Raw genomic sequence first — 27,810 nt, 5'->3', positions numbered from 1 at the left:
CCTCTTTCCAAATTTACCCAATTAGCGCAATATCATGCTCCCTGTGCCAAGAACTTTAAACCATATTCATACATATTTACAACATCATGCATTGAGACTAGGGAAAACAAGACTGTAGCCTATTGGGTTTTTTTTGGGTTTTTTTTTGTGGTGTACAGATTTAGTCACTGTCAAAGTCACACTTTTATTGAATGCTTCTTGATCTAATGCTGCATTTTTGCTCTATCTGTAAGAAGAATTGTTTGGAAAAATCAAGTTTTACTTGTCTTTTATCCACAACAAGATACAAGGAATTGTCTGGTAACGAGATGATTGAGGTTGAGGTTGAGTTACTTTGATTTTACAGTATACTTATTTGGTTCTACTCTAAAACATCCATGAAACAATTGTGATGTAGGATACGTGAATGAAATGGCACTCGTACTTCTGTAAGTATTTATAGAGCAAACTGTAAGACTAAAGCAAACGCCGCTGTCAACTGAGGAGACAGACGACAGCTACCTTTCATTAAACCACATTTCCTGTGCCGTCTGTGAAGATGTTGTTACATGCAGGTTGTGGTTTCCAGGCTTTCCTTCGTTTGACTGAGCAGAAGTGACTCTGAGCCCGTCACTTGGTTTGTCGGTGTGTATCGTGCTCCGCTTGTCCTTTTTAGCGCAGAATCAGTCAGATGAAATATGCCACAAGCTTGACAGAGAGGAGTAGTAGGGATGCAGAGACAAAGAGCAGGCGGCAGCACCTCGGAGACAGAGCCACAGAGAGAGCGACAGGGTTTCTACAAAGCAACGCAAGTTATTTGATTACTGTTGGTTACACAACACGGAGAAGTGAGGCAGGGAGGTTTGGTGCTGTGAAAAGTGTCTGTGCGGCTTCTCACCAGCAGATGAGAGCTTCTTGGTAAGTGTGAAGGGTGTTTTCTCCCACGCTGCTTTGTGAGCTTTGCTGCTGAGTTTGCATTTGGTGTGTGTGTGTGTGTTTGTGTGTGTGTGTGTATGAGCAAATTGGTGTGAGAGTGATGACTGTATTTTTATGCGAGGTTCCCACCGGTCATATGGTGGAATTTTGAGAGGTGTATTCCAGTCATAGAATTTGATGAATTCTCTTGGCAAGTCACAGAATATCAGGGATTATTACACATGGGTCACTTTACAGGAATATAGCAGAATGTATTGTACATGTTTCACACATTGATTACATTAGATGTTGGATTTTAGTTGTTTTCTCCACGGCAGGTCCAGCTGTAGTGGAAATCAGACTGCTTACCCCTGAGCTGAAAAACAACATTAACAAAATCTTTAGGTCATGGATAGTTATGGAAAGTCAATGGGAACCCTGTTTAGAGTTGTACAGCTGCTGCTCCAACCTGCTGCCTTGTAAGCGGTTATTGATTGCACTCTCTCATCCCCTTCCTGTGTGTGTGTGTGTGTGTGTGTGTGTGCACATACTCGCAGAGCTGCCGGAGTTCAGCGTGGTAACATCCAGAGCAGCGTCTGGTTCTCCCAGGAGTGTGTGCCAGCCTCCGGCGGTGGACACACACGCAGAGGGCAGCGAACACACACCCAGCCTGGTCCAGCCTGAGCAAGGAGACGAGCTGACCGAAGCAATGATGGCCAGACAGATGTCCATCAAAGAGAGGTGAGCCGCAGCACAGACCACTGGAGCTTGTTAGTTTCTAATGACTTTGTTGACGTCTGTTTTTGGCTGTGTGTGTGGCAGAGAGAAAATCTTATCACCTGTTTTCCCATTATACTGATAAGTAATAATATTGTGTGCAAAGGCTAAAGTTGCATTTTTCACATTTCATGAATCTGAACTGATGATGTGTGCGATTACTATTACATCTCTAATTTAACAGATATTAAAGCCTTTTAGGTCAACTTGGCATGCAATACATTTGTTCTGCATCAGTTGGTAGTAAATGAAGCCAAAAAAGTGAAGGTTGAGGGATGAGAGAGACTCACTTTGACTCTCCTTATGAAATGTAGGTTAGAGGGAGAAAGAAAAATGAGATCATGAGGACGAGAGGGAGAGAGGGAGAGCTTGTGGGTTATTAGAGTTTGTTATTTCGAGCTGCTGCTGCTGCTGCTGCTGGGCTCCCCAGGAAGAAGACGGACAGTAATATCAACAGCAGCAGCAGGTTGGAGCACTTTAATCGCAGAGCTGGAAGGGACAGAATGGGCATTCCCATTTGTGTCAGCTGATGACTTGCCATGGCAGAGATGAAATTTCACTGAATATCCTGCTGGCCGTCCAGTCATTTCAGCTTTCCTAGTGTCATACTTTGCCCACACATGCTGCTCATTTCATGACAATGATGTGGCATTATCAAACATCACATTTCAGGTATGTTAGGTGTACTGAAGGAGATTACTGTGATACACCAGTGATTGTCCATTCTGTGTATTCTCATTCTGTGTTTCTAACCTTGTTCCTTTGCCCAAGAGGGAGCAGGAAATCTGGGTTAGGCTGTTGCTCAGCCTGGTTCTATTAACTGTCGCTGCTCTTCCTATGTATGATCATACATAGGATGATCATCGAAGCTACTCTGAAAAGCAGAGTTATGTGGTTTGTGGTATAAAACATTCAGTTTAGTCCTACAGTGCATCATTTTTTCATGTTGTGCATCATTTATGTGATCTACAAATCAATAAGTCCTTTAAGGTAGCATTTAGTATTTACTTAGATTTTATTTCAAGTACATTTTAACTTTATGATTGAAGCCCAGTATTGGATTCCCCATCTAATGAAATGATTATGTAAGTCCAGTTATGCCAGCTCACTGTGTTAACATGCACAGCTTGCTGGTTTGACTAGTAAACACGGCAGGCTGCGATCAGGCTGTAAATTGATTGATGACATAATGGAATTACATGCTCTTCTACACACTGGTGAGAATGACTGTGTGTGTATGTATGTATGTATGTATGTACTGTATGTGTGTGTGTGTGTTGCCTCTGTCAATGTCTGTGTGTATGCAGCCATAGCTGTGTGTACTCAACATACTTGTGTCACATCTCGCACATTCTTTCATCATGCCCGCATGTCTTTGAGCCTCTCCCTTTTTAAAAGGATTTCACTGTACGTCGGAGCGAGGCCTCCTCTTTCAGCTGTATCCCCGATCCAGCTGCCGATGTCCATTCAATGTTACTTTTATCCTGTTTTTTTGCCGTTGTTGTGAAGCCCCAGGCCAGAACAGGACGTCCCCTCACTGGGTCACAGAGGGGTGGTTGTAAGAGGGGAAGAGGACACTGCCAACGCCCCGACCCCCTCCCCTTATGGGTCTCTGTCAAAGCCCATCCGCTCCCCACTGAAACATAAGAGCTCAATAATTGGACCTCTGTTCTTTAGACAATATGCTTCAGTATGTTTTTGTGATCCTCCTTGTGCATATGTAATCCTATAATGCATTTTAGAAGTATACCATACAAATATCACAACTATCTCTATAGGAATATAATATGATTTGAAGAAATACTATAGGAATACCATATGATAAGATAAATATATAAACTCACTACTGAGTATATAGCACAGACACACAAACTGCATACTTGGTATGGTAGATACAGTATGTCTACTGGTAGCCAATGTGACTAACTTTATTAAAGCCTACTTGTTTCACCATTTCTACTAAATTTCCTTCAGTAGCTAAAATGAAATGTCAGCACATCTTCTAGTGTTTTAACTCCCATTTTGGAAACAACCCCAGACAGTAGAAGCTAAAGAGCTAACACGCTTAGCGCGCTCCCAGCTCCAGTTACAGTGACTGACATCTCTAAGTAATGTTTATCTCTTAAGTGTACTCTAGCTGTCACCGTGATGTTTATCCATGTTCCAGAGATGTACAGTATTTATAACTGTGGCTGCTAAATGACATGCTGGCTAGCTCTGTTTAGTGTCTGCTAGCTTCTGGCGGGGGAAGCATATTCGACCCAAACTTGGATAAGACTACAAGGCGTGTAGGGCCATCTCTGTTTTTTGTTCACCTCAGTGTTGTGACAGGGCCAGGTGGAAGCTAATGGGAAGCAAGTTTCAAGTTAGCTAGCTAGTTGGCTGGAGAAATACCTTTAGATAACCTGCCTGGCTGTCTGTTCTTTTGATGCACTGTTACTGGCTCATCACATTAGTGTCTGCACTTTCAGTTAGCGCATTAATATTTGAATTAACTGTTACACAGTCACTTTTGTGCTTCAAAAGTGACTCAGCCAATCAGAAGTGATGACTGGAACTATTTGCTAAGCAAAAAATGCCACTTGCACCACTAATAGAACTATATTTCTTGGTGGAAGAGGAACATTTGTTTAGCATTATTTAATTAATTTAAAATGAATACATTTTTGGATTTTTATAAGCCATGAAAGGCCATGGGTTTGAGTCATGTCGAACAATGCCTCTAAATTATAATGTAAAGCACGACCTCTCAAGACTTATTGCTTTAGCAGACTGTACGTATGAACTGTATTTTCATCTTTTAATAAGAAACTGAAGTTGCTTTCCACGATCTCTCCCTCCCCTCCTCAGACTGGCGTTGCTGAAGAAGAGCGGCGAGGAGGACTGGAGGAACAGGATCAATAAGAAGCAGGATGTGGTGAAGGCAGCGGTGGGCGAGCGCCACGCTCAGCTATGGGAGGCGGAGCAGAGCTTCAAGAAGAAGGTAACCACCTGATCTACACACTCACTGACTGAGAACCCATCGGCAGACAAGCCCAGCCGCGTCCAACAGGCGTCTTATGTTTATGAAGCAGTTATGATCGTATGCTGCATTCACGTCATATGGGAAAGACGATAGATAGGAGCTTCCTACTTGAAAATACCATTAATTTCAGCTTCTAGGTGGTGAATACTGCTTGGGAACTTGGGGTTTGGCGATGCACCCCAGTTTCTCTGATATTGTGAACTGTGACGTCACCAACAAGGAACTACCTGTAGTCAAGTGTAGGGAATGGTATAAACAAAATGGACGATTTTTATCACATAAGTCATTTTGTGATCACAACTCTTAAACTTGTCTCGGCAGGAAAACTACTAAATGAACAGCTAATCAGAAGCAACCAAATTCTACAGAAAACCGCCAATCATGGCAGTTTCAAATGCATGAACACTTCCCAGGCATTGTTTTGAACTGTCAAGTCATCCAACGTTTTTTCCCATGTGACTTGAATGCAGCCCTAATATACAGTAGTGGCACCAACATGCCACTGAGGCTTTGGTAATTAGATTTGATCCGCTCTGTACGGTAGTTATATTATCATAACAATTTACCTTGAGCTCTTCTATTTTCTGTGTCTGCCTTTGAAGTCAGGCTCTTAATCTTTTTTTTTTTTGCTGCCACGTAACACTGGAGTCACAGGGGCATAAGATCATCCATTTAATAATCTGTTTTACAGTAGATAGATGCAAAGGCACATGGTAGTAATTTTGGATATTTCTAAACAGGGAGGTTGTGTATTGTCTTTGTGTGTCTGTGTCTTTTCTCTTTGTCGTTTCCTCTCTTCTGTCATATGAACAGCTTTTTGCATGTTTTTGTGCTTGGATTGTATCAGGAATTACTTTCATATATTCCAATGTCACTTATGGTAGTTTAGGTATATGTTGTTTATTTATTACCGTGGTTTTGATTCGTTTTAGTGAAAGATACATTATTATCAAGAATTACCTTAAGCCTAATTTGCCTAAATTATTCAAGTTCTACTGTGATTGACAGGACTGCAGTCATCAGTATACAATCTGTTGCCTCATCCTTAACTGTAAATCACTTATTTAGACTAAAAGTATATTTTTATCATAGAAAAAGGAACATACTGGATTTGCACTTTTGACATAACTGTATAATGACTGTCCTTTCCAACTTAACCTCTGTATTTTCTGTCAGACTCGTCTTTAACCTTTCTTTTCATTGGACTGCATGTTTCATGTAACCTCTCATTCTTCTGTTTGCCTTTGTCTCTGTTTGCATGTCCTTTACCTATCAAAATAAACCTCATTTCATCCTCTGCATGGTGAGTGTGGTTCTGTGTTGACATCCACGGTGTGTTTTTGAAGGGAGGGTTGGGGCGGGACTGTACGCATACCTCTCTGTTTAGAAGTTTTCACAACGGCTATCATTCCGTAAAGCGGGACAATTTTGTTTTCAGCTGCTTATCTGGGTTTGTTCAGCTTTGCTGGGCAGCGATGCTTTTAGGTTTTCCAATTAATTTAAGGTCAGGAAGAGGTTTGGCTTTTTTTGTTCTTATGCCTTTGTGAAAGATCAGACACACTGGGGTTTGGCCTTTTTCTGGCCTTTCCCACAATGATTGAGAAAGCAGAAGAAAGGCATGATGCTTTAATCAAAACATGAAAAAAAACAACTCCTTAATCAAGTTCAAGGGCTGGCTTAGGGTTCTAGCTGAGGTCAGGGGGAAGGACAGTTGTTGTTGTTCATCATGTTTTCATCCTCCCATTCACCAGAGCCAGTGGGCCCAATTCAGTCAATTTCCTGTTTTAGATCAAAGAGAGGGACACTGAAGATTAGGCAAATACAAAACTGAGCAGAGTGGAGCAAATGCCAACAATCAGGCGTATAAAGACTCCCATTGTTCAACCCAAGGATGCCAGTTTTTGATGGAATTGGCAATCCTTCAGCTTGTTACACCACACATACTGTAGACTTCATATCAGCCCAAAAAAATAAGTACTGTACTGTTCTACTTAAGGGGCCTAAAAATGAAATGTCCATATGGTGCAAAGTGTTCATGGTAAGATGTTAGTTAATGTTGAGGATTTCTAGGGAGTTGGTTGTGTGATTTGGGCTATCCATGGTACAGTTTGTTGGGACAGCTGATTCTTCAGACAATGTGTCCCTTTTCTCCTCCGGCTGCTTGTCTGTAGGACAACGAAGCACCGATGATGATCGATGAGTACGCTGTGTCCGATCAGCTATGGGTAAGGCCAGTGTGCGAGGCCAGAATCACACAAACACTCACACACTGAGGTGGTATTTATCAAATCTATCAAAATTGGGTTAGTGATCTAAATTTAACACAGACTTCCTGGACACTAACGCACACTCTTGATAAATACAACCCCCGGTGTAACACACACAGACAGTTGTTTGTGTGTGCATAGATGTGGTGGTACCAGTGGTGATACTGTGTGTGTGTGTGTGTGTGTGTGTGTGTGTGTGTGTGTGTGTGTCCCTTACATTCATGGTGACGGTGTTGCACTGACGCTTGTGTGTGTGACCTCAAAGCCACTCTAATTCATCCTACTGCTGCTCATTGGGTTCCATAATCATGGTTGCTTCAGGGTTTTCTCATCACTACAGTGTCTCACACACTGATTGTGCAAATCGATGTCTTTCAGGATAATTTTAACGCGCTTCCCTTGGTTTCCATTGAATCTAAACGGCATGACTTAGATGATGATAGATGTTTAATGGTAACGTGAGGGATGTATGGGAGTTGGAAACTGGATACACGCCTCCTTCCAAACACTCAAGAAGTGAGCCATTCCTTTGCCAGAATTGTGGATCCATGCAATTGAATCCCAACAATTTGGCACACTTCCCTATTTTCTTTCCTATTTCCTACTTCCTTTCCATTCCGGCTGCTTCTTCTCTTGATCATGTTCTCACTCTGTATGTCTCTGTGTGTATTCCCACTTTCCATGGCCATACATCCATAGGAGCCAGTCTTTGCCTCTACTTTCTCCCCTCCTCCTGAGCCCCCTCTCCATACCTCTCCCCCTGATGAGCCAGACAACCAGGTAGGAAGTCGCATCAGGTCTTGCTGCCCGCTTAGCCTGCCTGCTCGCCTCCCCGCCTGCCTAGCAAGGCTCTGAAATCACAAATCCCTTTTTTAACAAATGAAACAATTGGTCAGTAGTTGCAAATGGAGAATGTGCATTAACAAGCATCTCTGAAACACTCAGTATAGAGAGTGGGATTTTCCTGGTTGCTGTATAAGCATACCTGCATTGTTAATTGGCACACTTGCACATTGGAGACCCCTTCTCCAAAAATGCTGGGCTGTCTAATGCAAGCCTTTCTGCTGCCTCAGCTGCACCCAAGCTGGTGCAAAAGCATCCTGGCAAGAGCACACTGTGGTCTGCAGCACTCACTGATCCTCCACAACCCCCCACCTCCTGTGGTATGCCGCTGAATATTTGTCAAACACAAGCTTTCATCACTCTTCCAAAGCTCTGTTTACATGCCTGTGAAAACAGCATGGCAGCCCCTGCAGCTTCTGACGCTCGTGGCGAGTTTATGGTTTTCTATAGGCAGCTGCTCTCTCATCTTTTCATCCTCATCTCTCCATCCTCATCCCTCTCTCCTCCATTCCTTATCCCATCCCTTCCTCTGGTTGTGAAGGACACCAGACCTCCCAGACCACAGCAGGTGGATGAGAGACACCCCTGGAGACGGAAGGTGACCCACCCAGCCCTGTCACTTTCACTTCACTGGGCCCATATATCCCCTTCCTATTGCAGCCATGCACACATGTTCAATAGTCGAAGCAGCACATTGCGTTGCAGTTCACCAGTTATTACTTAATGAATTGTGGTATACTCTGTTACTAAGATGTTGTTCTCTTCCTTGTCTTGCCTGTTACTGACAACAAAACAACTTCTAAATCTGTGTGAGTTGTTCAGTGTAATCCATGTCACATGCTTTGCCTCAGTGGTGTGAATTACATAATCGTCTACCAGCAGAGAATACAAATCAGTCATATGCTTCGGATGTTGGTAAGGGGTTATTTCACATGTAAGGCGAGGACTGATGTGCTCCATGTTTATTTGTTGGCATCCATTGGTGTCCTTGTTGTGCTTGGCTTTGTTGTCCAATGAATGTGGCCCACATATGTTAAAGGAAACATCCACCCTACAACACTTTAAGTGGCTAAATATGTCCAGCGTGGTTACAATGGAGTTTGATACCTGAAAAAATACAGCAATCTAAAACATCAACAGTAAACATAAGGTTTTGGTGTCAGTCCCTCAGAATCAAAGAGGGAGGACTTCTGCTAGACTCAACATACATCACAGATTGATGATGTCTAAAAGTGGAAGAACATCCGAGGGTGGATTTTTCCTTTAAATTTCAACAGTTGGTTAGGATTCAGAGTAACTGACAGTAACTTCTCTGTCCTCCCCTCTCTCTCTTCCAGAGAATTGCAGAGGGCGAGATGGAGAGCGAGTGCATCGAGGCTCACATGTCCATCCAGGAGAGGAAGCAGCTGATAGTGGCCAGAGAGGAGGCCTGGAAGACCAAGGGCAAGGGAGCCGCCAACGACTCCACCCAGTTCACTGTGGCTGCACGCATGGTGAAGAAAGGTATCTACCATCCATCCCTTTCTCTCTTTCTTTCTCTCCTCAAATGAAATCCTCAAGGCACTCCATCAGCAGTGGTACAGTAGGGAGAGTTTGGTCCATTGTTCAATCACAGTACTTGTTTCCCCAAATCCCCCCGCTCATTTAGCTACCAGAAGGAAAATAACTCTCCCGTTCAGCCGCTACACCAGACACACCAGGCCACTTTAGCCGCTGGGAGGCCTCCGCTCAGGCAGAAAACGATTTAATGGTTGGCCTGTTATCCTATTAGCGCTGGGCCAGGCCAGAGGGGGCGGCTGGCGGTGGGTTTCATTTGTGTTTAGGGGAGTATTTGTTTGGTGGGTTTAGCCAGATTACGGCTGATGGAGGGTGGCGCAGGAAGGATTAGCATCAGGACTAATGGCAGAGAAGTGAGGCAGTGAACCGGCCTCAGGCGCGTCCTAGATGGTGTTACTTTATCTGCCTTGAAGCTACTGCTGACAGCACTAGTTCCAGTGTTTGTTTACTACTGCTTGGCTACAAAATTGCTACACAAAGAAACCTTGACTACTGCTACATACCCGTGCGTCATTTGGTGTGGTGCTTAAACATTTAGCATCCCAATGCTCCTGAATTCTTAATAATCTAGAGGTTCCTCCCACTTAATGTTTAAATCTGTTTACTCCACTATATTCTGCTCTTGGTAGTGGCTAGCAGAGTGTAAGTGTCTTTGAGTTGACCTAATTATGGGTACAGACCTGCTCTGTCGTGTAAGTCTTGACCTACATTCTAGCACAATCAACAATGTTCTCCTGTGCCATAATCCGTGAAATTAAATTCAGGGAAATATTGACCTTTTGAGGTATTCCATCATTTGTTAATGATGTAGCGGATATACAGCAGAGTAACCATGTCACGCTTATTGAATCATCCGTTGTTTGTGCCCGTCTGTTTTGGTGCATCAGGGTTGGCGTCCCCCTCTGCCCTCCAGTCTCCAGTGCAATCCAAACCCAAGAACAGCACCCCCGCCATCTCCAAACCACATGAAGGTCAGTTCTGTCCCGCTATATTTCCTCCTTTCTGTCTCTCACACATAACACCTATTTAACTTTTTATATTCCCTTTCTGCCTCTCACTACATTCTCGAACCCTCTGCTTTCTTTCCTACTGTCATGCGGAGCCATTCAGCTCATGCAGCAGCAATAATGAACACTGGATGGCTTAATGACATGACTTTGTTATGTGCTCAACTGTCACCAGACACACATTTGCCCAAACAAATTGTACGCACAGAGCTAGATTCCTGATCTGATTTCCGATTGTCATTGTCAATACATTGAGCTCATAGTTTTCCCTTTGGTACAGAATTTACTGTGGTTTTGACTTTATTGTGGTTCATATAAATGTCATTTGGACACTACTGTATGTAATTCATTGCTTTTGCTTTTCTTTTAAAAGACATGGAGGAGATGTCTGATATCGAAGGTGTATTCCCGTTTCTTTTGGTGTTGCACTGTATGCAATGTACATCATCATCATCAATGCCATGAATATCATCAACACTAATGTGGCTGATGTTGCAGTGATGCTTCTATCTGGCTACCAATGTCTGATAGAATTTAAGCTGTGGGATAGTGTTTAGTCAGTCTTGGATGAAAATGCACGAGTCTGTGGGGAAACATTATGTTTACAACAATTATGCAACACTATTCCATTGAATGGCTGTTAACTATGCTTGTGACTGACAGTTTTGGCCATGAATAGATGTGTTCAGATTAACTTGAATGCTATTGTATGCATCTACCCATCCTCAATAGTTGTTCAAGTCACCCAAAGTCATCAGTGGTGTTGAATGTGACTTTCTGAACAACAGAATCTCAGATTGCCTGCCTGTTCAGAGATGTGATCTGTGCAAAAATCAAACACACTGAAACTGTATGGGTCTAACTGCTGCGTGTGGCTGTGCAGAGATCAAGGCCGTACCAGATCTGAACCTGGAGACGGACAGGAAGCTGGATAAACTGGAGTCCTTCCTGGGCAAGCTCAACAGTAAAGGTCAGTCTTGTTTTGCACTCTGTAAGCTTATCATGCCTCAGCTTGGCACCGTACATCATACTAATCATACTCTTCATAACTGATATGAAGTATGACCCCTCTAAACCTGGGACCATACTTCATGCGTTGAATGTGTTACTCTCCAGTATAAGTTCATTCATTTCATGTGAGAGAATCTGTTATTGTTGCATCATTCCACTGCAGATGCATTACATTAGGATGCACATGTTGCATGTGTTAAATATTTTCTACTTATACTGATTGATAATGCATACATAAAATAAGACAAAGGTTGTTTTTCCCCATTTTTATGTTGTTTTCATGATGAAAACGTTTTGACAGTGAATCAAAGTTGCAACGTAAATTGATATTGTACTGATATTGATTGTATTTATATTGATATTCCACTGCCTGTCTTGTCCCTCCCCAGTGTGTGGACTACCAGAGGCTACCATCACAGTGACAGAGAAGAAGGTTAAGGAAGTGATGACCCTCGAAGACGAGACCTTCTCCAAGTTCTACCGCCATGTGGAGGACCTCCCCGCCGTCTCCAGCAAGGTGGAGATAGACGACGACTTCGATGCCATCTTCGGCCCCCAGATCCCAAAGTAAGTCATCACAAGACCCTCAGTAATTCCCTCTGTGAACCACGGCCCTCTGACCCCTGACCTTTGACCTCTGACCCCTTCCCAGGCTGACCTCGGAGATGGTGCAGCACAAGCGAGCGGTGCGCCCGTCACGCAACGTCCAGTCGTCCAGGAACCCGCTGAGGATGCTGGCCGCCAGGGAGGACATCAGACACGAATACACAGAGCAGAGGCTCAACGTCGGCCTGCTGGAGAGCAAGAGGATGAAGGCCGAGAAGAGTGAGTGAGGATAGATGGATGGATGAGGAGCTGGAGAACGAATGAGACCAAACACTCAGGGATGTGACATGTGACCGGCTCTTTCAATGGGAGAGCTGTTTGGCCACCAGTTGCTCAGTTTATTTTGCATCATGAATATTTTACATTCCAAATTTGCATGATAAAAGGCTGCCTCAACTGAATAGAATTTTTGATGTCACCAAGTTCAATTCTCGAATGTTTACAAATTAAATCTCTGTTATCAATCTGTTGAATTTGGCTAATTTGTGTAAGATATCTAATTGTTTTCAATCAGCCTCCACTCATGGCCAGTCACATGGGAACAGAATTTGCACATTTTCAATAAACTGCAGTATTTGTTTTGTCACTGAGCTTTTATTCATCTACCGTCAGCTTCTCACTTTACTTCTGTTTGTGCTGTGAAAAGTTGCTGAGCATGTGGGACAGCGGTTTGTGATGTTGTCCATCAGGGGCGGGTCTAGGGGGTGGAGGGGGCCACCCCTGAAATCTGATTGGCCACCCCAGGTGCCACCCCAAAATCCTGAGTTATGATTGCCTGATGGCCATGTTAGAGGCGGGACCATCACCACCATTTTTTTTTCCAAAACTACGGACCTGTGTTCCAAGAAACACGCCAAGGGGAGCAAAGTGAAGACCAAATTGGGGATCTTTTAATGCGAAAAAAAACAAAACTATGTCTGACCAAACTGAAAGATAAATGCAGCACGCACCTGAAGATAAAAACCATGAGGTAGTGTTAGTAGCCTACATTTTTTTATATGCATATACAGTAGACAGTGATGCCTGGTAATTCTGGTTGTTTTCAACCTGGGCCTTGTAGGGAAGAGGATTAGGGCCACATGTGAAAAATATGAAAATAAATTAATAAAAATTTTCACGTGGCCCTAATCCTCTTCCGTAGCCTTGTTCAAAATTTCATCACTGTAGAGCTGTCATACCTCCAGATAGCCAGGAGCACTGCTGTCCAATAGGTCGGCTATAAACCCACAAGGCAAACACAATCTCCAACAGTTGAATCCAAAAAGTGATTAAAACACGTCCTTTCAACACAACAACACCCACACAGCAACGGGACCTGCCTACATCCTTCCTAAATGCCACACTCAGTGCCACCCTTGCTTAGTCTGTGTCCCACCTCGGCTACCCCAATCAAAATGGCCTGGACTTGCCACTGTTGTCCATTCGCTTTTACACATATGCAATCTATACATCGGCTGTCCGTGTATGAATTAATCCACACACACCACTTGGGACATATAAACGGCAATAAACTGACCTACATTTGGGAGTTCTCGTCTCGGTTTCCTGGCATTGTGCAGAGCAATCCTCAAAAGCTCAGCATTGTTTTTCTACCATTGTCAGCTGCACGTGGTCCGCAGCTTGTTTTAAGTGTGACGTCACTAAACCCACAAAGTTAAAGCCGCATTACACTCGGCTTCCTCCTTCATCTCCTTTGACAGCAATAAAAACATGTGAAATGTCTCTAGAGTGTTCTATATCTGTTGCTCTTGTACAGCGACCTTGAATGTCAGGCCTGAGAGATCATTACACTCAGTGGGAGCTCCTGTGTGTGTGTGTGTGTGTGTGTGTGTGTGTGTGTCTGGCTTTTGTCTCATTCTAAATCTGTGTACAGGGATAAAATTTAATGGTTTCAGGCCGTAGTGCTGCTCAGTGTTTTGGGTGCCATTTCCTCGCTGTTTGCCGCAACCCCATTCAGATTCTGGCTGGTGACAATAACTTTATTTTACTTGCCAGGATCTACTGAGCTACTAACATGTCTTTGTATACTCTTTCTGTCTCTCTGTATGTGTATGTGTGTCTTTGTCCCTCCACCATGGTACTTTGTATGTGGGACAATATGTTGTTATACTTGTGAACATAACTCATGAGCAACACATGATAGAAACTTCATACATACACCACAGGTTCCCCATATAGAGTAGATGATCTGATTCAATTTTGGAGCACATTGCTGCCTAAATCCGCATATTAATGAGGAAAAACTGATTTTCTTCAAACTACTATAAGTGCTTATAATATGCTTTAAGATACAGAGTTCATATTAATACTTTCCATGTGTTATGTTGACAGAAATATTTGCTGATAAATACATTAATTTGCTTAATTAATGCTGTCATTAGCATAACTGGTTCTGTTCAGTTCAGTTCATATTATGGGCAATTTGGTTTGCATTTCATAAAAAATGACAACACACATAAAAACACAGTACAAGCATATAATAATTATGAAAAATAAATTAAAAAAAACATTACTCAAACACTATAGCAGTCAAATGTTCAATATCAGCCATTAAGTAGTTTGATAGCACTGGGGATGATAGAGCGTTTGTTAATGTATCATGGTGATTATGGCGGGACATGTTTGATCTCATCCCCCCTCTCTGTCCTCTGTCCCGTCCACTGCAGTGAATAAGAACTCTGGTTTCTCTGAGGTGGCTCTGGCCGGTCTGGCCAGCAAGGAGAACTTCAGCAACGTCAACCTGCGCAGCGTCAACATCTCCGAGCAGATGTCCAACAACAGCGCCGTGCCCTACAAGAAACTCATGCTGTTACAGGTCAAAGGTCAGTTCAGTGGGCCGACCACCCTGACAAACAGCCGCACCTGCTCTCACACCACTGTTATTGTAGTTTGGGATTTTTCTTTTTCTTTTTTTTTTCACAATTCTCATTGTTTTTTAACACCTAGTTTTTGTCCTAGTTTTAGTTTATGATAATAACCTTGAATCACACACTGAAACCCATTTTGGGGATAGTCCAGACTAGATAAAGCCCAGTGAAAGTTGTGTGGCTGAAATGTGCACTGATAATAAATAATGGCAACCACGATCCCCTTAATCTTACCTTCTATGGCCATAATACCAACCACTGTCTTCTCGCCCATCTTTCCACTGGACTGTCTTATTAGAGATATATAATCAACAGAGCTCAGCAAAACAGTTTAAAGAAGAGCTGGTGCACCGGGCAGATTTGCAGCAGACATCTTGCAGATCTTGCTACTCCAACAAACACTCTGGGGAGCAAAGTGCTATCTGCTGGGACACCGATAATGGTTTGTCCTCAGAAGGCACGTTCCTCGGCTGTCACGCTGCACCGAGAAATATCTCTTGCAGTCCCGTGTGAAGGCACTGGCCTAGAAAAGTGAAATTGAGGCCAGTCCCCTCGAAGAAACAGACCAGGAGAAGCAGCTTGTTTACTGGACAGACGTAGACATTTGCCATCAGCCCTGTTGAGGCCAGCCAATGGGAACGGTGAACAAAATGTCCGTCGACTTTATGCTAATCTTTTAAATTGGCTTGTTTGTCCTGCAGAGACTTATCTTCCTTTTGTCTGGCGAAATATAAGAGTATATCATACTGATGACTCAAGATAACCTCTTAAACCAGCAATTAATTTCAGAAGTCCGAGGAGTGGAAATATAATTGGCATTTTAGACAAAGCGGTGGAGGATGCTGCTTGAAGGGTGTCCTTTCCAGAGGATATCTAAAATGGGAGACGAGAGGGAGGCGGTCTATTTTGGTGTCTTTGCACCTCCTCCACGCGTCTGTCGGTGACAGCTGCGGCCCTAAATCATTCTCCCCAGGTCAGCTCACGCTATCCCGGGCTGATCCGCCCTCCCAACCTTCCCACTGTCTGTAATCCAGACCAAATCCACTAAACCAGGGGTACCTCTTTACTAGGGGGTTAACTATTCCAAACTCATTGTGCTAAAGCCGTTTCTTTGGAAGAGGCTCTGCTGGCTTCTGACAGTCATGCCTGGATTACCTGCAGGGCCACGGGACCCCGAATGCCCCGGGTTTCTGTGTAGATACATCTGTAATTTTAATTGTATATTTGCATGCATGCGATATATCAAAATTCGATATATCGCAACACAAAAATATGACAATACGTATCGTGGGGCAGAAAAATGAATCGCAATATTAGCTCCATTTTATTCTGCTGTTGGAATCACAAATGAGACGGCTTGCCCATCACAATCTCACAAGCTCTCCATTCAAATTATTATTATTTGCACTTTGTAATGACATTTTTAAATTGTTGTTTACATTCTAGCAAGCCAATGCCATTGCTAGAAAGATTTACCGGTACTGGTTTTACAGGTACACCATGTACAGGGTCAAAAGGTGATGGCTGGCAGTGAAGGGGGACATGGTTGCCCCGAAGCCCCTAGAAGGATAATCCAGGCATGCTGACAGCGATAATCAGAACTGTCCCTGATAAGCCACCTGTCTGTGTGTTTGTTTACTCCTGCCCAGGCCGACGGCACGTCCAGACCAGACTGGTGGAGCCCAGAGCGTCTTCCCTGAACAGCGGGGATTGCTTCCTGCTCATCACGCCGCACCACTGCTTCATCTGGACTGGGGAGTTCTCCAACGTCATTGAGAAGAACAAGGTGAGTCTTGATTTTTGTTACGTGATGGAAAATAATACAGTTTTACAATAAAAATTTTTAAAAAGCTTCGGTTCGCTTACATTTTAATTCAGATTTGTGAGTGGATCTGAACTTGTTACTTACAGCCTTTTAAAGAGCTCTGTCATACCAACACAGGTCGAGTGAGGCTAATGTTGTTATGAGTGTCGGGCTTCACGTGCAGGAAGTAAACACAGCCCTGGGAGGAAGTAGCAGTGGCGCAGCACAGGAAGTGGTGTGCGTGGGCAGACAGGGAAATGTGGGGGTGTGTGTAGGGGGGGGGGGGGTCAGCTGCAGGAAGCCTCTCTCTGACACACAGACCAAGGCTATTGTTCAGAGCCCGGCCCGGCCTGATGACCTCTGGGTGGCTGAAAAGAGCATTGACCTCAATCTGACTAGTTCAGCTCTTAGCCATAGCCATTATTTATGAGCAGTTGTAGTTATAAATAAAACGTTTCTATCCAAAATGACAGATCCACCCGTTTGGAAAAAAAAGTCTACTCTTGTAGAAAATGATAGATGGCACATACAGTAGATTAACAAAAAAAAGAGTAAATTTACTTTTTGAAGGGTAACACTTACACAGACTCAATCCTTTATATTTTACAGATTTTGAATGATGAACTTCATTTTTTCCCCCCCAAAACAGATATCTATTAATTTACCCCTGTGCTTTTTTGCAATCAGATTCAAAACAAACTTGTCAGGAATATGTAATGAGGAGAGTTTTTTTCCATTTAGAGTGTCTCTCTCTGTCTTTGTTGCAGACTAAAGAGTTGGCCAACTTCATCCAGACCAAGAGGGACTTGGGTTGCCGTGCCAACTACGTCCAGGTGATCGAGGAGGGCGCCAACACACAAAGCCACGCCTCCAAGGAGTTCTGGAAGATCCTGGGAGGGCAGGCCAGTTACCAGTGTAAGGATTACTGTCTGGGAATGTTATTACCTTCTATAAATCATTCACTACTTGGCACCTTTGTAAATCTGTCTCTTTTTCCTTCGCAGCGGCAGGAACACCAGATGAAGATGAACTGTATGAAGGTGCCATCGTGGAGACCAACTGTATTTACCGCCTGATGGATGATAAACTGGTCCCTGATGATGACTTTTGGGCCAAAGTCCCCCGCTGTTCCCTGCTCAATCCCAAGGAGGTAAGACATCTGGGGTCGCAAAGTTAGATACCTATCTTTTGTTTCATTTGACATGGAAAAAATCTAAAATCAATCAGTCAATCAATCAATCAGTACTTCAAAAATATTTCACACATGCCACCGTTTTCACCTTTCAAAACAAACTGCCTTGTTGAACAATCTGCTTCATTTCTCATCTCAGACTCTACAACCATCTTGGATTGAAAAATGGCAACTCTCCCCCCTCTGTGTTTCCTCTGCAGGTTTTGGTTTTTGACTTTGGCAGTGAGATGTACATATGGCACGGGAAGGAAGTGACGCTGGCGCAGAGGAAGGTGGCCTTCCAGCTGGCCAAGCACCTGTGGAACGGCACCTTCGACTACACAAACTGTGACATCAATCCGCTAGACCCGGGGGAGTGCAACCCCCTCATACCCAAGTAAGGAAACGCACGTACCGCAGCACAGATGCATCAGAGACACATATACACTAGATCATCTGAGCTACATGGTGAACTGCAGAGGCTTGTATGTTTTGGTGCCCATCAGATCTTCTCATGCCAGCACAGGTTGTGTATTTCCACATTGTGTTGTTCCCCTCTGCAAAGTCTACAGCCAGCAATTTCAGAGCAGTGTGTGTGAACAGTGTTGCTGTGGCTCTGCATTTCACAAGCTATAAATGGGCAACACTGTCATCTCCCCACTCAGGCAACTTGTCTCTCCTTATTCCATAAACAAACTTGGATATCACATTGTCTGCCAAGCTATACAAATTAGGGTTAGATCAATAGATTGGTTTGCCGATGTATCCAGCTGATATCGGCCTTTTATTAAATATCAGTATCAATAAATATCAATTTCTACCTCATTTTGTTATTATTGAATGGATACCACAAAACTACAGAAGTGAATGCTGCATCAAGATCATTTTCAATGATCCTAGAGATTGAAGCATTGGAAGTATACAGTCAGTTGTTCCTGACTTATCCTCTTCACCTGTAGGAAAGGCCAGGGCCGTCCAGACTGGGCGGTGTTCGGCAGACTAACCCAACACAACGAGACCACGTTGTTCAAGGAGAAGTTCCTGGACTGGAGCGAGTCCAGGAAATCCCCCAGTCCCACCAAGAATGGCAATGAGCACATCAATGACCAAAAGGTAAAGAGACAAAAAAAGGGTCCTGCTCCTCTATCTTATGGCACAGAGAGCTACAGTCTATGCAGTTTCAGACACAGAAACATTTTTAAAAATTCACTCTATGCTATAAATAATATTAACTTACCTAAAAGTAGAGTATAGAAAGTGCTTTAAAAGAAGGCCTAAAAATAGAAACTTAAATGATCCCCATGGGGAAACTGGGTGAATAGTGAAATATAAAATAAACTGGGGAAAAACTGGATGACATTCAAGAGAAAAGTGGTTAAACATAAAACAAAAGCGTAAGAAGAAACACACAATTAAGAAGTGGGCAAAATCAAACAGAATAGTACCTTCCATAAAATCTGTCAAGGATAAAAGCAACTTGATTTTTGGTTGTTTTTAGGATTTTTTGACATGTTTTTCTTGCCTGTCTGTGTTCCTATTCCCATATTCCCTCTCTGCAATCACTCTTATTTCCATCCCCGCTCCTCCTCCTCCTCCTCTTCTCCCTCTTCCTCCTCCGTCACCCCAGGAGCAGCCCGCCACAGACCAGCCCCGTGCGTACGACGCCTCCCTGATGCTGCCCCTGCACCAGGCGCCCGTGCGCACCGTGCTGGACGGGCTCAACGTGGGCCGGGGCTACGGCCTGGTGGAGGGCGAGGAGAGGCGGAGCTACGAGGTCAGCACGCTGGCGGCGGAGGTGTGGCACATCCTGGAGTTCGACTACAGCCGCCTGCCGCGCCAGAGCATCGGCCAGTTCCACGAGGGAGACACGTACGTGGTGAAGTGGAAGTACATGGTCAGCACTGCGGGTTAGTGTCACTGGATACACTGCATCTTTTGTCTTTTGGCTATTATGAACCAGGCCTTATACACATTCTGTCACCACACACATGATTTATTGTCTTTCTTTACTCACACAGTCTTTGGCTTGCTCCATCTGGCTCTTTCTTGTGCCCTTTCCCTCTGACATCAAGCTTTTCATTTCTCTCTCAACTGCAAAAAATATCCCTTTTAACACGTAGTCTAGTATTGAATCTTAAAGCCTTATTTTTCTTGAAACAAGTAAAACAATCTGACGAAGGAGTGAGATTATTTCACTTGGATTCAAGAATTTTCTTGATTCAAATGTAATTTTCTTGCCATTTCCTTGTTTCAAGATGTTGGCAACCCATTTTACCATTTAAAAAAAACAACAAGATTTTAAGAGTGAATATGCCACTAAAGGACTTTTTTTGCAGTGTTCTCACAGTTTCTCTCTTCCTCAGAAGCCGTTCCACTAGTTGAACCTAGATTTTATGTGGGTTACTGTAGATCTAGGCCAATCTAACTGCACACCGCGTTCCCCCTCTGTTGACTCACTCTGAACACATCCAAGAATATCAGAGGCCGTCTCTGATTTAGACACCAATCCTCTCCGTTTACACACCATGTGGAGACATGTTTCCATGCGAGGTTAGATTCCCCCTGCTATTCTCTTCTCTCTCATCCGTCTTCTCTCTCTTCCATCCCTCCTTCTCCTTGTGTTTTTGTAAGTCATGGTAGTCAACCACAACATAAACTCCGGAGGAAAGTCTTCCAAGGTGTTCTGTAAGGAATCCAACCCACTAGTTGGTTATGGCAGGCCACAGTCTTTCAGTGAACAGACAGACAGAAACCCATGTGACAACAGACAGTGGCGTGAGTTGAAGGAAAAGAAGGCTTGTCTCACTCCTTTAATGAGCAGTGGAGGAGAGCAACCACTGTGCTTTTATTATAATTTAATCTAAGAAATGTACTTGTGAAGTTTTTCCAAGTGAAAATTATTTGTAAATATTTTTAGTAAATTATTGTCTGCTGCCCCGCTCCCACCTAAAGAGCTACAGGACCTTTTGGGTTTGTGTTTGTAGCAGCCAGTAAGAGCCACTGCTCTGATTGGCTGGCAGGACTAGAGCGTCCGCCCCCTGCCCCAAACATAATATGATTGGTCGACTCCAAAAAAGTCAGCTTTCTATATAACAACCCAACCGTGTTTTGATTGGCAAAGAAGAAATAGTATAATTTTGTCTTTTTTTTATGGGAACAAGGAACATTCAATAGTGTAAAACCTATAAAAAAGGATTTCCAAACATACCCTCCCCACATTTTCCCTTTAAAAGACCCTATCCAATGACTTGGATCAGTTTGATACTACTTACTGAGATGTATACTATGAATTTACTTCATAAAGATTTATATCAGCCTGAAAAATTGGCTAAGCTCTATTCCACAAATAAAAATGTGGGTAAACTGATTGAAGGTGGCAAGCAACAGAACAGTCATAACTAATATCACAATTTTTTTTCCAGCATTGTAGTTTTACACACATCCCTACTTTCTGCCTTTCTTACAAACCTTTCCTACTTGTGTCTCCGTTAGTTGGGAAGAGACAGAATCCGGAGCAGCTGAGGACGGCGGGAGCGGGGAAGGAGAAGTGCTGCTACTTCTTCTGGCAGGGCCGCAACGCCACCGTCAGCGAGAAGGGAACGTCAGCTCTGATGACCGTGGAGCTGGATGAGGAGCGGGGAGCACAGGTACAGCTGGGAGTGTGTGTGTGTATGTGTGTGTTAGTGTTAGATTCTATCCTGATCATTATCTGTGTACTTGTGTTTGTGAGAGAGACGGTCACTGTGGGTATGAGCTTGTTTTCTTTGTCTGTCCATTTGTTTGCTGGTATTCAAAGCATTTGCATGCATGTGAAAGCATGAGCCTGACTCCTCCTCCTCCTCCTCCAGGTTCAGGTCCAGCAGGGCAAGGAGCCTCCATGTTTCCTGCAGTGCTTCAAAGGAGGGATGGTGGTCCACTCAGGGAAGAGAGAGGAGGAGGAGGAAAACTCACAGAGTAAGCCCAGATTTGCACTTTATAATAATAATAATAATAAACTTCATTTATATAGCACTTTTACAAAGACAAAAAACACAGTTACAAAGTGCTTTACAAAACAGAGAGAACAATAGGTACATAAAAAGACATAACAATAAAAAGCAAAATTACATAAAAAGGTAAGACATCAGAGATTATAAACACATTAAGTAAAAGCCAGTAAAAGGTTTGAGTAAAATCCAGATGGTAAAAGTGTGTTTTTAAAAGTGATTTAAAAGAAGACGCTGGCTAACCTAATCTTTAACTTTAACATAAAAGTAATTCGTCAAGCTGACAAAAAAGCAGTTTGCTCTCTCTTCTCCTGCTCAAACTTTGGTCTTTATGGGGGAATTGGCAAGAACTGTGAATTGAGTAATGACACATTCATCTAATCATTGGAAAAATGGGCATACTGAAAACAGACAAGTTAAACACACCACAAACACAAGAAATCAAACTCACCAAAGAGAAGAGCAAAATGTTCGTTGCCCCTAAACAAATCACTTCCTTTTGAAGTGTGGATTCCCCTTTGGTTTTTGTTACAATTCTGTGTGTGTGTGTGTGTGTGTTCACGCCCCTTTAATTCCCACACCTTTTCTTCACCATCTTTTCTTCCAAGTTATAATTGGATACATCAGCTATGCCGGCTCTGAAAGAAGGAGACTACCACAATTGCTTTTTAGCCGTGCATTCACAGCGATGAATGCTCTTCTGCGGAAGCCATGTAAATTCATCATCTGCCCATAATGAGTGACTCACACCGCTGAGAGCTGCTTAGGACCTTAGAGAAGAATTGGATGTCGAGAATAGAAACTATCCTGAGGGATAAACATTCACAATCTCTTCTTCAGCACCCTGCATTTTGCAGGCGCTCCGTATTTATCCGCACCTCCGAATCAACTGAGCTGTTGTTGTTTAGGCTGCAGGACTTGTGGAATGCTAAACTTAATGCAAACACATCTGAAGCCATTTTTAGATTCAGATTCTAGCATTTACTGACGCTGACCCTTCTTTCCCCCCTCCTCTCCCTCTCCCCCTCTTCTCCCTCTCTCCCTCTCCCTCCCAGACGACTGGCGTCTGTACTGCGTGCGGGGCGAGGTGGCGGTGGAGGGCCACCTGCTGGAGGTGGCCTGCCACTGCAGCAGCCTGCGCTCCAGGGTCTCCATGGTGCTGCTGAGCGTGAGCCAGGCGCTCATCTACCTGTGGCACGGCTGCAAGTCTCAGACGCACACGCGGGAGGTGGCACGCACCGCCGCCAACAAGATCAAAGAACAGTGGGTGGCTTCTTAACTTCTTTTCCCCCCAAAAAATAGTCAGTATTTACACAGTGGGTTTTATATTTATTTAGGCAAACTTTAAACTAGTGGAACTCTTTATTTAACCAGGTTAGTCCCATTGAGATTAAGAAACTCTTTTTCTGAGGGAGAGCTGGCCAAGAAAGCAGCATCATGACAAACACAAACACTGCAGACCAGTAACATACAAAAATGCACAAAGTGGGAATACAGTCAAAGTCACATAAAAGAAAGAGCAAGGTGAAACAATGTTCTCTTTTATGTGATTTTGCTTGTATTTTGATTTCATACAAAGTAAAATCTTCTGTATAAGCGCTCCAAAATCCACTAGACCAATATCAAACCAGCATGTTCACAAGGTCAAAACCTATTTAAATCATGCAGTTTAAACCTGCTCTTTCAACTTGAAATCATTATGCAGTGAGTTCCATGAAGAGCGAGGACATGCCCAATTCAGTTCTGACCTTAAGAACAGATAACAAAATCAATTCCTGAGACCACTATTGATATCTATTGATCAGAACCTCATTACACGTATGGAAATATTAATATATAGCATTATCATCAGTCCGTGTGACACCTTTGTCTGTGTGCAGTTGTCCTCTGGAAGCGGGCCTCCACAGCAGCAGCAAGGTGACCATCCGTGAATGTGACGAAGGCGCCGAGCCCACGGGATTCTGGGAAGCCCTCGGGAGGAGGGACAGGAAAGCGTATGACTGCATGCTGCAAGGTGGGTGAACCAAACGGACACCAGCTGTTCCCATGTGTGACGGCATGCTCATTTAACTTTACTGGAGACCCATTTTACATCAGAAAAAGATTAGTCAAAATGCACTTTTTTGATACAATAATTAAAAATTGATAATTATAGGGGTTAACAAATGGAAATATACCATTTGTAGGAACTGCATGCAAAGGCTAATCCTGTATGAAAAGCATTTTTGAAAAGCAATTTGCCTGTGTCCATCTTGGGTCACATTTTCTCTTCTTGAATTCAACTGTGTCTTGAACCAAAACACAACCTTTGTGGACCGTCTAATTTACTAGCGACTTCAATTCTGCGTCTCTCTTGACCTTTGACCCTCAGACCCAGGCAGGTTTAACTTCACGCCGCGCCTCTACCAGCTGAGCAGCAGCTCTGGGGAGTTTTCAGCCGTGGAGTTTCTCTACCCGGCCAGAGACCCTCAGCAGGTCAACTCCCTGCCCTTCCTGCAGGAGGACCTCTACACAGCCTCCCAGCCAGGTACACACATGAATGAACAGGCCTGAATGAATAGCCAGAAATTTGTGTAACTGCATTGTGCTCAGGAAACCTTCCCTGAAAAAAACCCCACTATGAGTATGGTGTAATCTCCCTCTGGTTGTCTCTCTCCTATGTGAAGCTCTGTTCCTGGTGGACAACCACCATGAGGTTTACCTGTGGCAGGGCTGGTGGCCTCAGGACAGCGAGAGCACCGGCTCAGCTCGCATCCGCTGGGACTCGGACAGGAAGTGTGCCATGGAGACTGTGCTGCAGTACTGTAGAGGTATGGTCTGATATTTTCACAGTCACAGTACTGGACACACTGTTTGATTGACAGCTGATCTCTGGGAAGTGCAGTGCAGAAACGCTAAATAGAGACAAAATCAAAAACCAAGGAATATGAGGATTGTAGTGTAGTATGAGGATGTAAAACAACCTTTTGTGCTTCCTCCCCACAGAAAAGAATGAGAAGAAGCCTCCCAAATCGTATCTGATCCACGCCGGTCTGGAGCCGCTCACCTTCACCAACATGTTCCCCAGCTGGGAGCACAGAGAGGACATCGCTGAGATCACTGAGAGGGTGGGTGGAAAAATAATATTATCTCAATACTGCAGGCTATGTAATCTGATATAAGTGAACAGTATAGTTTCCACTGGAAGCCATCAGCCTACACTGATATGTCCCATACCGCAAATAAATACATGTAATATACTTCAGAATGTGTTTAGAGAGATGTTTCAAAATATACTGGAAACATTTCATTCATTCACATTCATTTGAAATAAATATAGGACACTATATATTTTGGTCACTCAAAATATATTTCAAATTAGTGTAATCTACAGGTACAAATACACTTATTTTCAGTTTTTGTATATATTGATCCATATCTCTAAATACATCCTGAAGTATATGTGAAATGTATTTTTTTCTGTTTTTGATGTTGTGAAATTGCATGGGAGTGATTTTGGTCTGTGTATAATTTAACTGTGTGTGTGTGTGTGTGTGTCCCCTACCAGGAGGCGGAGGTGTGTAACCAGATCATTCTGGTGGAGGATGTGCTGGCCAGGCTGTGTAAGACCACGTACCCCCTGGCAGACCTGCTGGCCCGGCCGCTGCCCGAGGGAGTGGACCCCCTTCGCCTGGAGGTCTACCTGTCTGATGAAGACTTTGAGGTGAGACCCAGAACCCTCAGTGTACAGACTGACTCTGGTTTTACTTTCAAGTGCTGTGTGTAGCATTTTAGTCATATAGTGTTTCTCATCACTGTCTGGAATAGAATAGATTTGTGTGGTCATCCTGACTTCTCCTCTGTGTTGATCCATTGTCTTTTCAGAATATCCTCTTGTTCATCCCTCTCTTCCTCCTTTCTCCCTGTGCATAAGTGTTTGATTATGTTTTCAAGTCATCCTCTCTCCATCATCTGTCTCTTTTTGTAAACTTACCTATTTCATTCACTCCACCCTCCAGGGTGTAGGGGCTTATGGGAAGGTGAGTCCTCTGACATGAGCATGGGTGGCCCAGACAAGTCCTGCTGCACAGCATCCTCTCTCCTCCTTCGACTACATCACCCATACTTCTGCCTCCTTCCAACTCTACTCCATCACTCTTCTCATTTCCTCCATAATCTATTTAGTTCTGACCTTTCTAACTTCTCTATTGTATGTTCTTTTTCAGCATGTCATTCACTCACAATCTACAAAGTGGTGTGCACACTTGTACTGAATCGTGGAGTTATGAGCTGATTGTCAAACCATATTTTATTGGGAAGTAAAGTGAAGAATGATGGCTGTGTGTTTAATCTCACTCATGCATGAGTGTGTGCTCAGAGGTTACGTTTTCCTTATGTCTCTGCTTTCCTCACCTTGCAGGTGGCAGAATATGGTTTGTGGTCTGTAAATAAGGGGTCTGAAATTGATCTGTATGGTGAACTATCTGATGGCTGTAACAGTATTGTATGCTGATTGTTGATTGTTGTGCATGGCTGCTCCCACAGAAAGCCCTGGAGATGAGCAGAGAGGAGTACGAGTGTTTGCCCGGCTGGAAGCAGGTGAACTTGAAGAAAGCCAAAGGACTTTTCTAGATCAGGCAGGAACAGAATAAACCACCAAGAACTTTTTTTGTTGTTGTTCCATTTACCTCTGGAAAATAAGAGGCTCAGGATTGGACTCTCCTGAGCAAACAAATGGAGGGATGAGGACGGACGAGAAGAGCTGCGGAGTGGAAGAGACGGATCAACAAGTGGCGTGCCGGCCTTTTGCGGCGCCGATTTCCTCACCCTCCTTTTTGTGTTGTTGTTTTGGTTGTGTAGGTAGGAGATAAAATGTAAGCGGATGCTCTTCTGAGTGGATGTGTGTTTGTTCATGTGGCTTTTTAAATCTACACTATGTAGTTGATGTATGTACATATGTATATGCAGGCCAGCCATTGCCCTTACATTGTCAGCCATGCAGCCATGCACTGGAGTGGGAGCAGGCCTGTCAACCTGTTCGGCACACTCCAAATCAAACTCTCCGCTACTCTTGTATGTATGTTTGTGCGTTACAAATAATTTATATTTATATCAAATCCATATAGGAATTTCAAAAACAGCTTTGCGAGTATTCACTGAGCTAAGAATGATGAAATAAATTGTATAATTAACGTGGAGGAGGTTTGTGTCATATGTTGATAAATAGTGGACAAGTATGGTGATTCACTCTCTCGCCGCAAGACCATGTACAGTAAACCATTTGCCATTTACCGATCAAATGATGCAGCTTCGTTCTGGTGTATCGAGTGTCACTGTTGGTTCAGGTGCTCAGATGGAAGGAAGGATCATTTTACAGGCGTGAATTAAGGCATGGTGAGGAGGAGCGGTGGAAATGTATTGTGATTTTTAAATCCTACAGTGTATAGTGCCTTGCTTTTGTGTACAGTTTATATACAGATCCTAGTCTGCATTTTGAAGACTCTTTGTGATATAAAGAACTATTAGAGAAATAAACACTGAAAGTTGTAAATCAGAAAGCCTTTTTGTCTTTTTTTTTCTTTACTTGAGCACATCTCATCATATTACAAATTCAGCATGCTTACTGTGCTTAAATCTAGGTTTTATATTCACTGATTCACTGATTCTCTTAAATTCATGTTATTCCACAGAAATACAATGGACTAAGCAATCAGCCATCACAACATGAACACTTCTCAGATCATCCTATAGAGGGCAGTACAATACTAATTTCCATGGCTGGGAAGCAGCTAGTGGTGGAGACTGGAGACATTACTGGCACAGAAACCCAGATGATCAAATGGACTCATAGTGAGTCATATTTAAGTCATGTTAGATTACTGTACATTACTATCAGTAGCTCTAATGAACACACTGCAGCTGTGCCAGTATTCTGTCGTCAACATGACATGATGCAGGCCCCTTTCTGTTTTCTTTTATATTTTTTGTTTCACTGTTGGATATTGACAAAACAGAA

General features: G+C 43.4%; 1 protein-coding gene across 1 annotated transcript in view; it reads left to right on the top strand.

Moving 5' to 3' along the window:
• The window catches only part of svila (supervillin a), a 50,362-nt gene extending 23,036 nt beyond the window's left edge, over window positions 1-27,326 (top strand). Inside the window, exons 17-40 of the mRNA XM_071539822.1 lie at window positions 1,452-1,635; window positions 4,522-4,654; window positions 6,868-6,921; window positions 9,144-9,309; window positions 10,251-10,334; window positions 11,254-11,340; window positions 11,771-11,948; window positions 12,034-12,206; window positions 14,654-14,809; window positions 16,504-16,640; window positions 17,426-17,573; window positions 17,663-17,808; window positions 18,051-18,226; window positions 18,789-18,942; window positions 19,457-19,736; window positions 21,322-21,476; window positions 21,678-21,783; window positions 22,871-23,078; window positions 23,696-23,829; window positions 24,187-24,342; window positions 24,482-24,625; window positions 24,801-24,922; window positions 25,363-25,518; window positions 26,340-27,326. Coding sequence (XP_071395923.1) covers window positions 1,452-1,635; window positions 4,522-4,654; window positions 6,868-6,921; window positions 9,144-9,309; window positions 10,251-10,334; window positions 11,254-11,340; window positions 11,771-11,948; window positions 12,034-12,206; window positions 14,654-14,809; window positions 16,504-16,640; window positions 17,426-17,573; window positions 17,663-17,808; window positions 18,051-18,226; window positions 18,789-18,942; window positions 19,457-19,736; window positions 21,322-21,476; window positions 21,678-21,783; window positions 22,871-23,078; window positions 23,696-23,829; window positions 24,187-24,342; window positions 24,482-24,625; window positions 24,801-24,922; window positions 25,363-25,518; window positions 26,340-26,426 — 3,524 coding nt within the window. The 3' untranslated portion in view covers window positions 26,427-27,326. The remainder of the gene's footprint in view (window positions 1-1,451; window positions 1,636-4,521; window positions 4,655-6,867; window positions 6,922-9,143; window positions 9,310-10,250; window positions 10,335-11,253; window positions 11,341-11,770; window positions 11,949-12,033; window positions 12,207-14,653; window positions 14,810-16,503; window positions 16,641-17,425; window positions 17,574-17,662; window positions 17,809-18,050; window positions 18,227-18,788; window positions 18,943-19,456; window positions 19,737-21,321; window positions 21,477-21,677; window positions 21,784-22,870; window positions 23,079-23,695; window positions 23,830-24,186; window positions 24,343-24,481; window positions 24,626-24,800; window positions 24,923-25,362; window positions 25,519-26,339) is intronic.
• The last annotated feature ends 484 nt before the right edge of the window (window positions 27,327-27,810 follow it).

The sequence above is a fragment of the Centroberyx affinis genome, unplaced genomic scaffold, assembly GCF_046629955.1.
Source record: "Centroberyx affinis isolate AG114_WGS23_722 - 3 ecotype Tasmania unplaced genomic scaffold, CSIRO-AGI_Caff_v1 ptg003526l_1, whole genome shotgun sequence".
Taxonomy (NCBI): domain Eukaryota; kingdom Metazoa; phylum Chordata; class Actinopteri; order Beryciformes; family Berycidae; genus Centroberyx; species Centroberyx affinis.
Note: the sequence above shows the minus strand (reverse complement) of the source record. Positions and strands in the feature narration are given on the sequence as shown.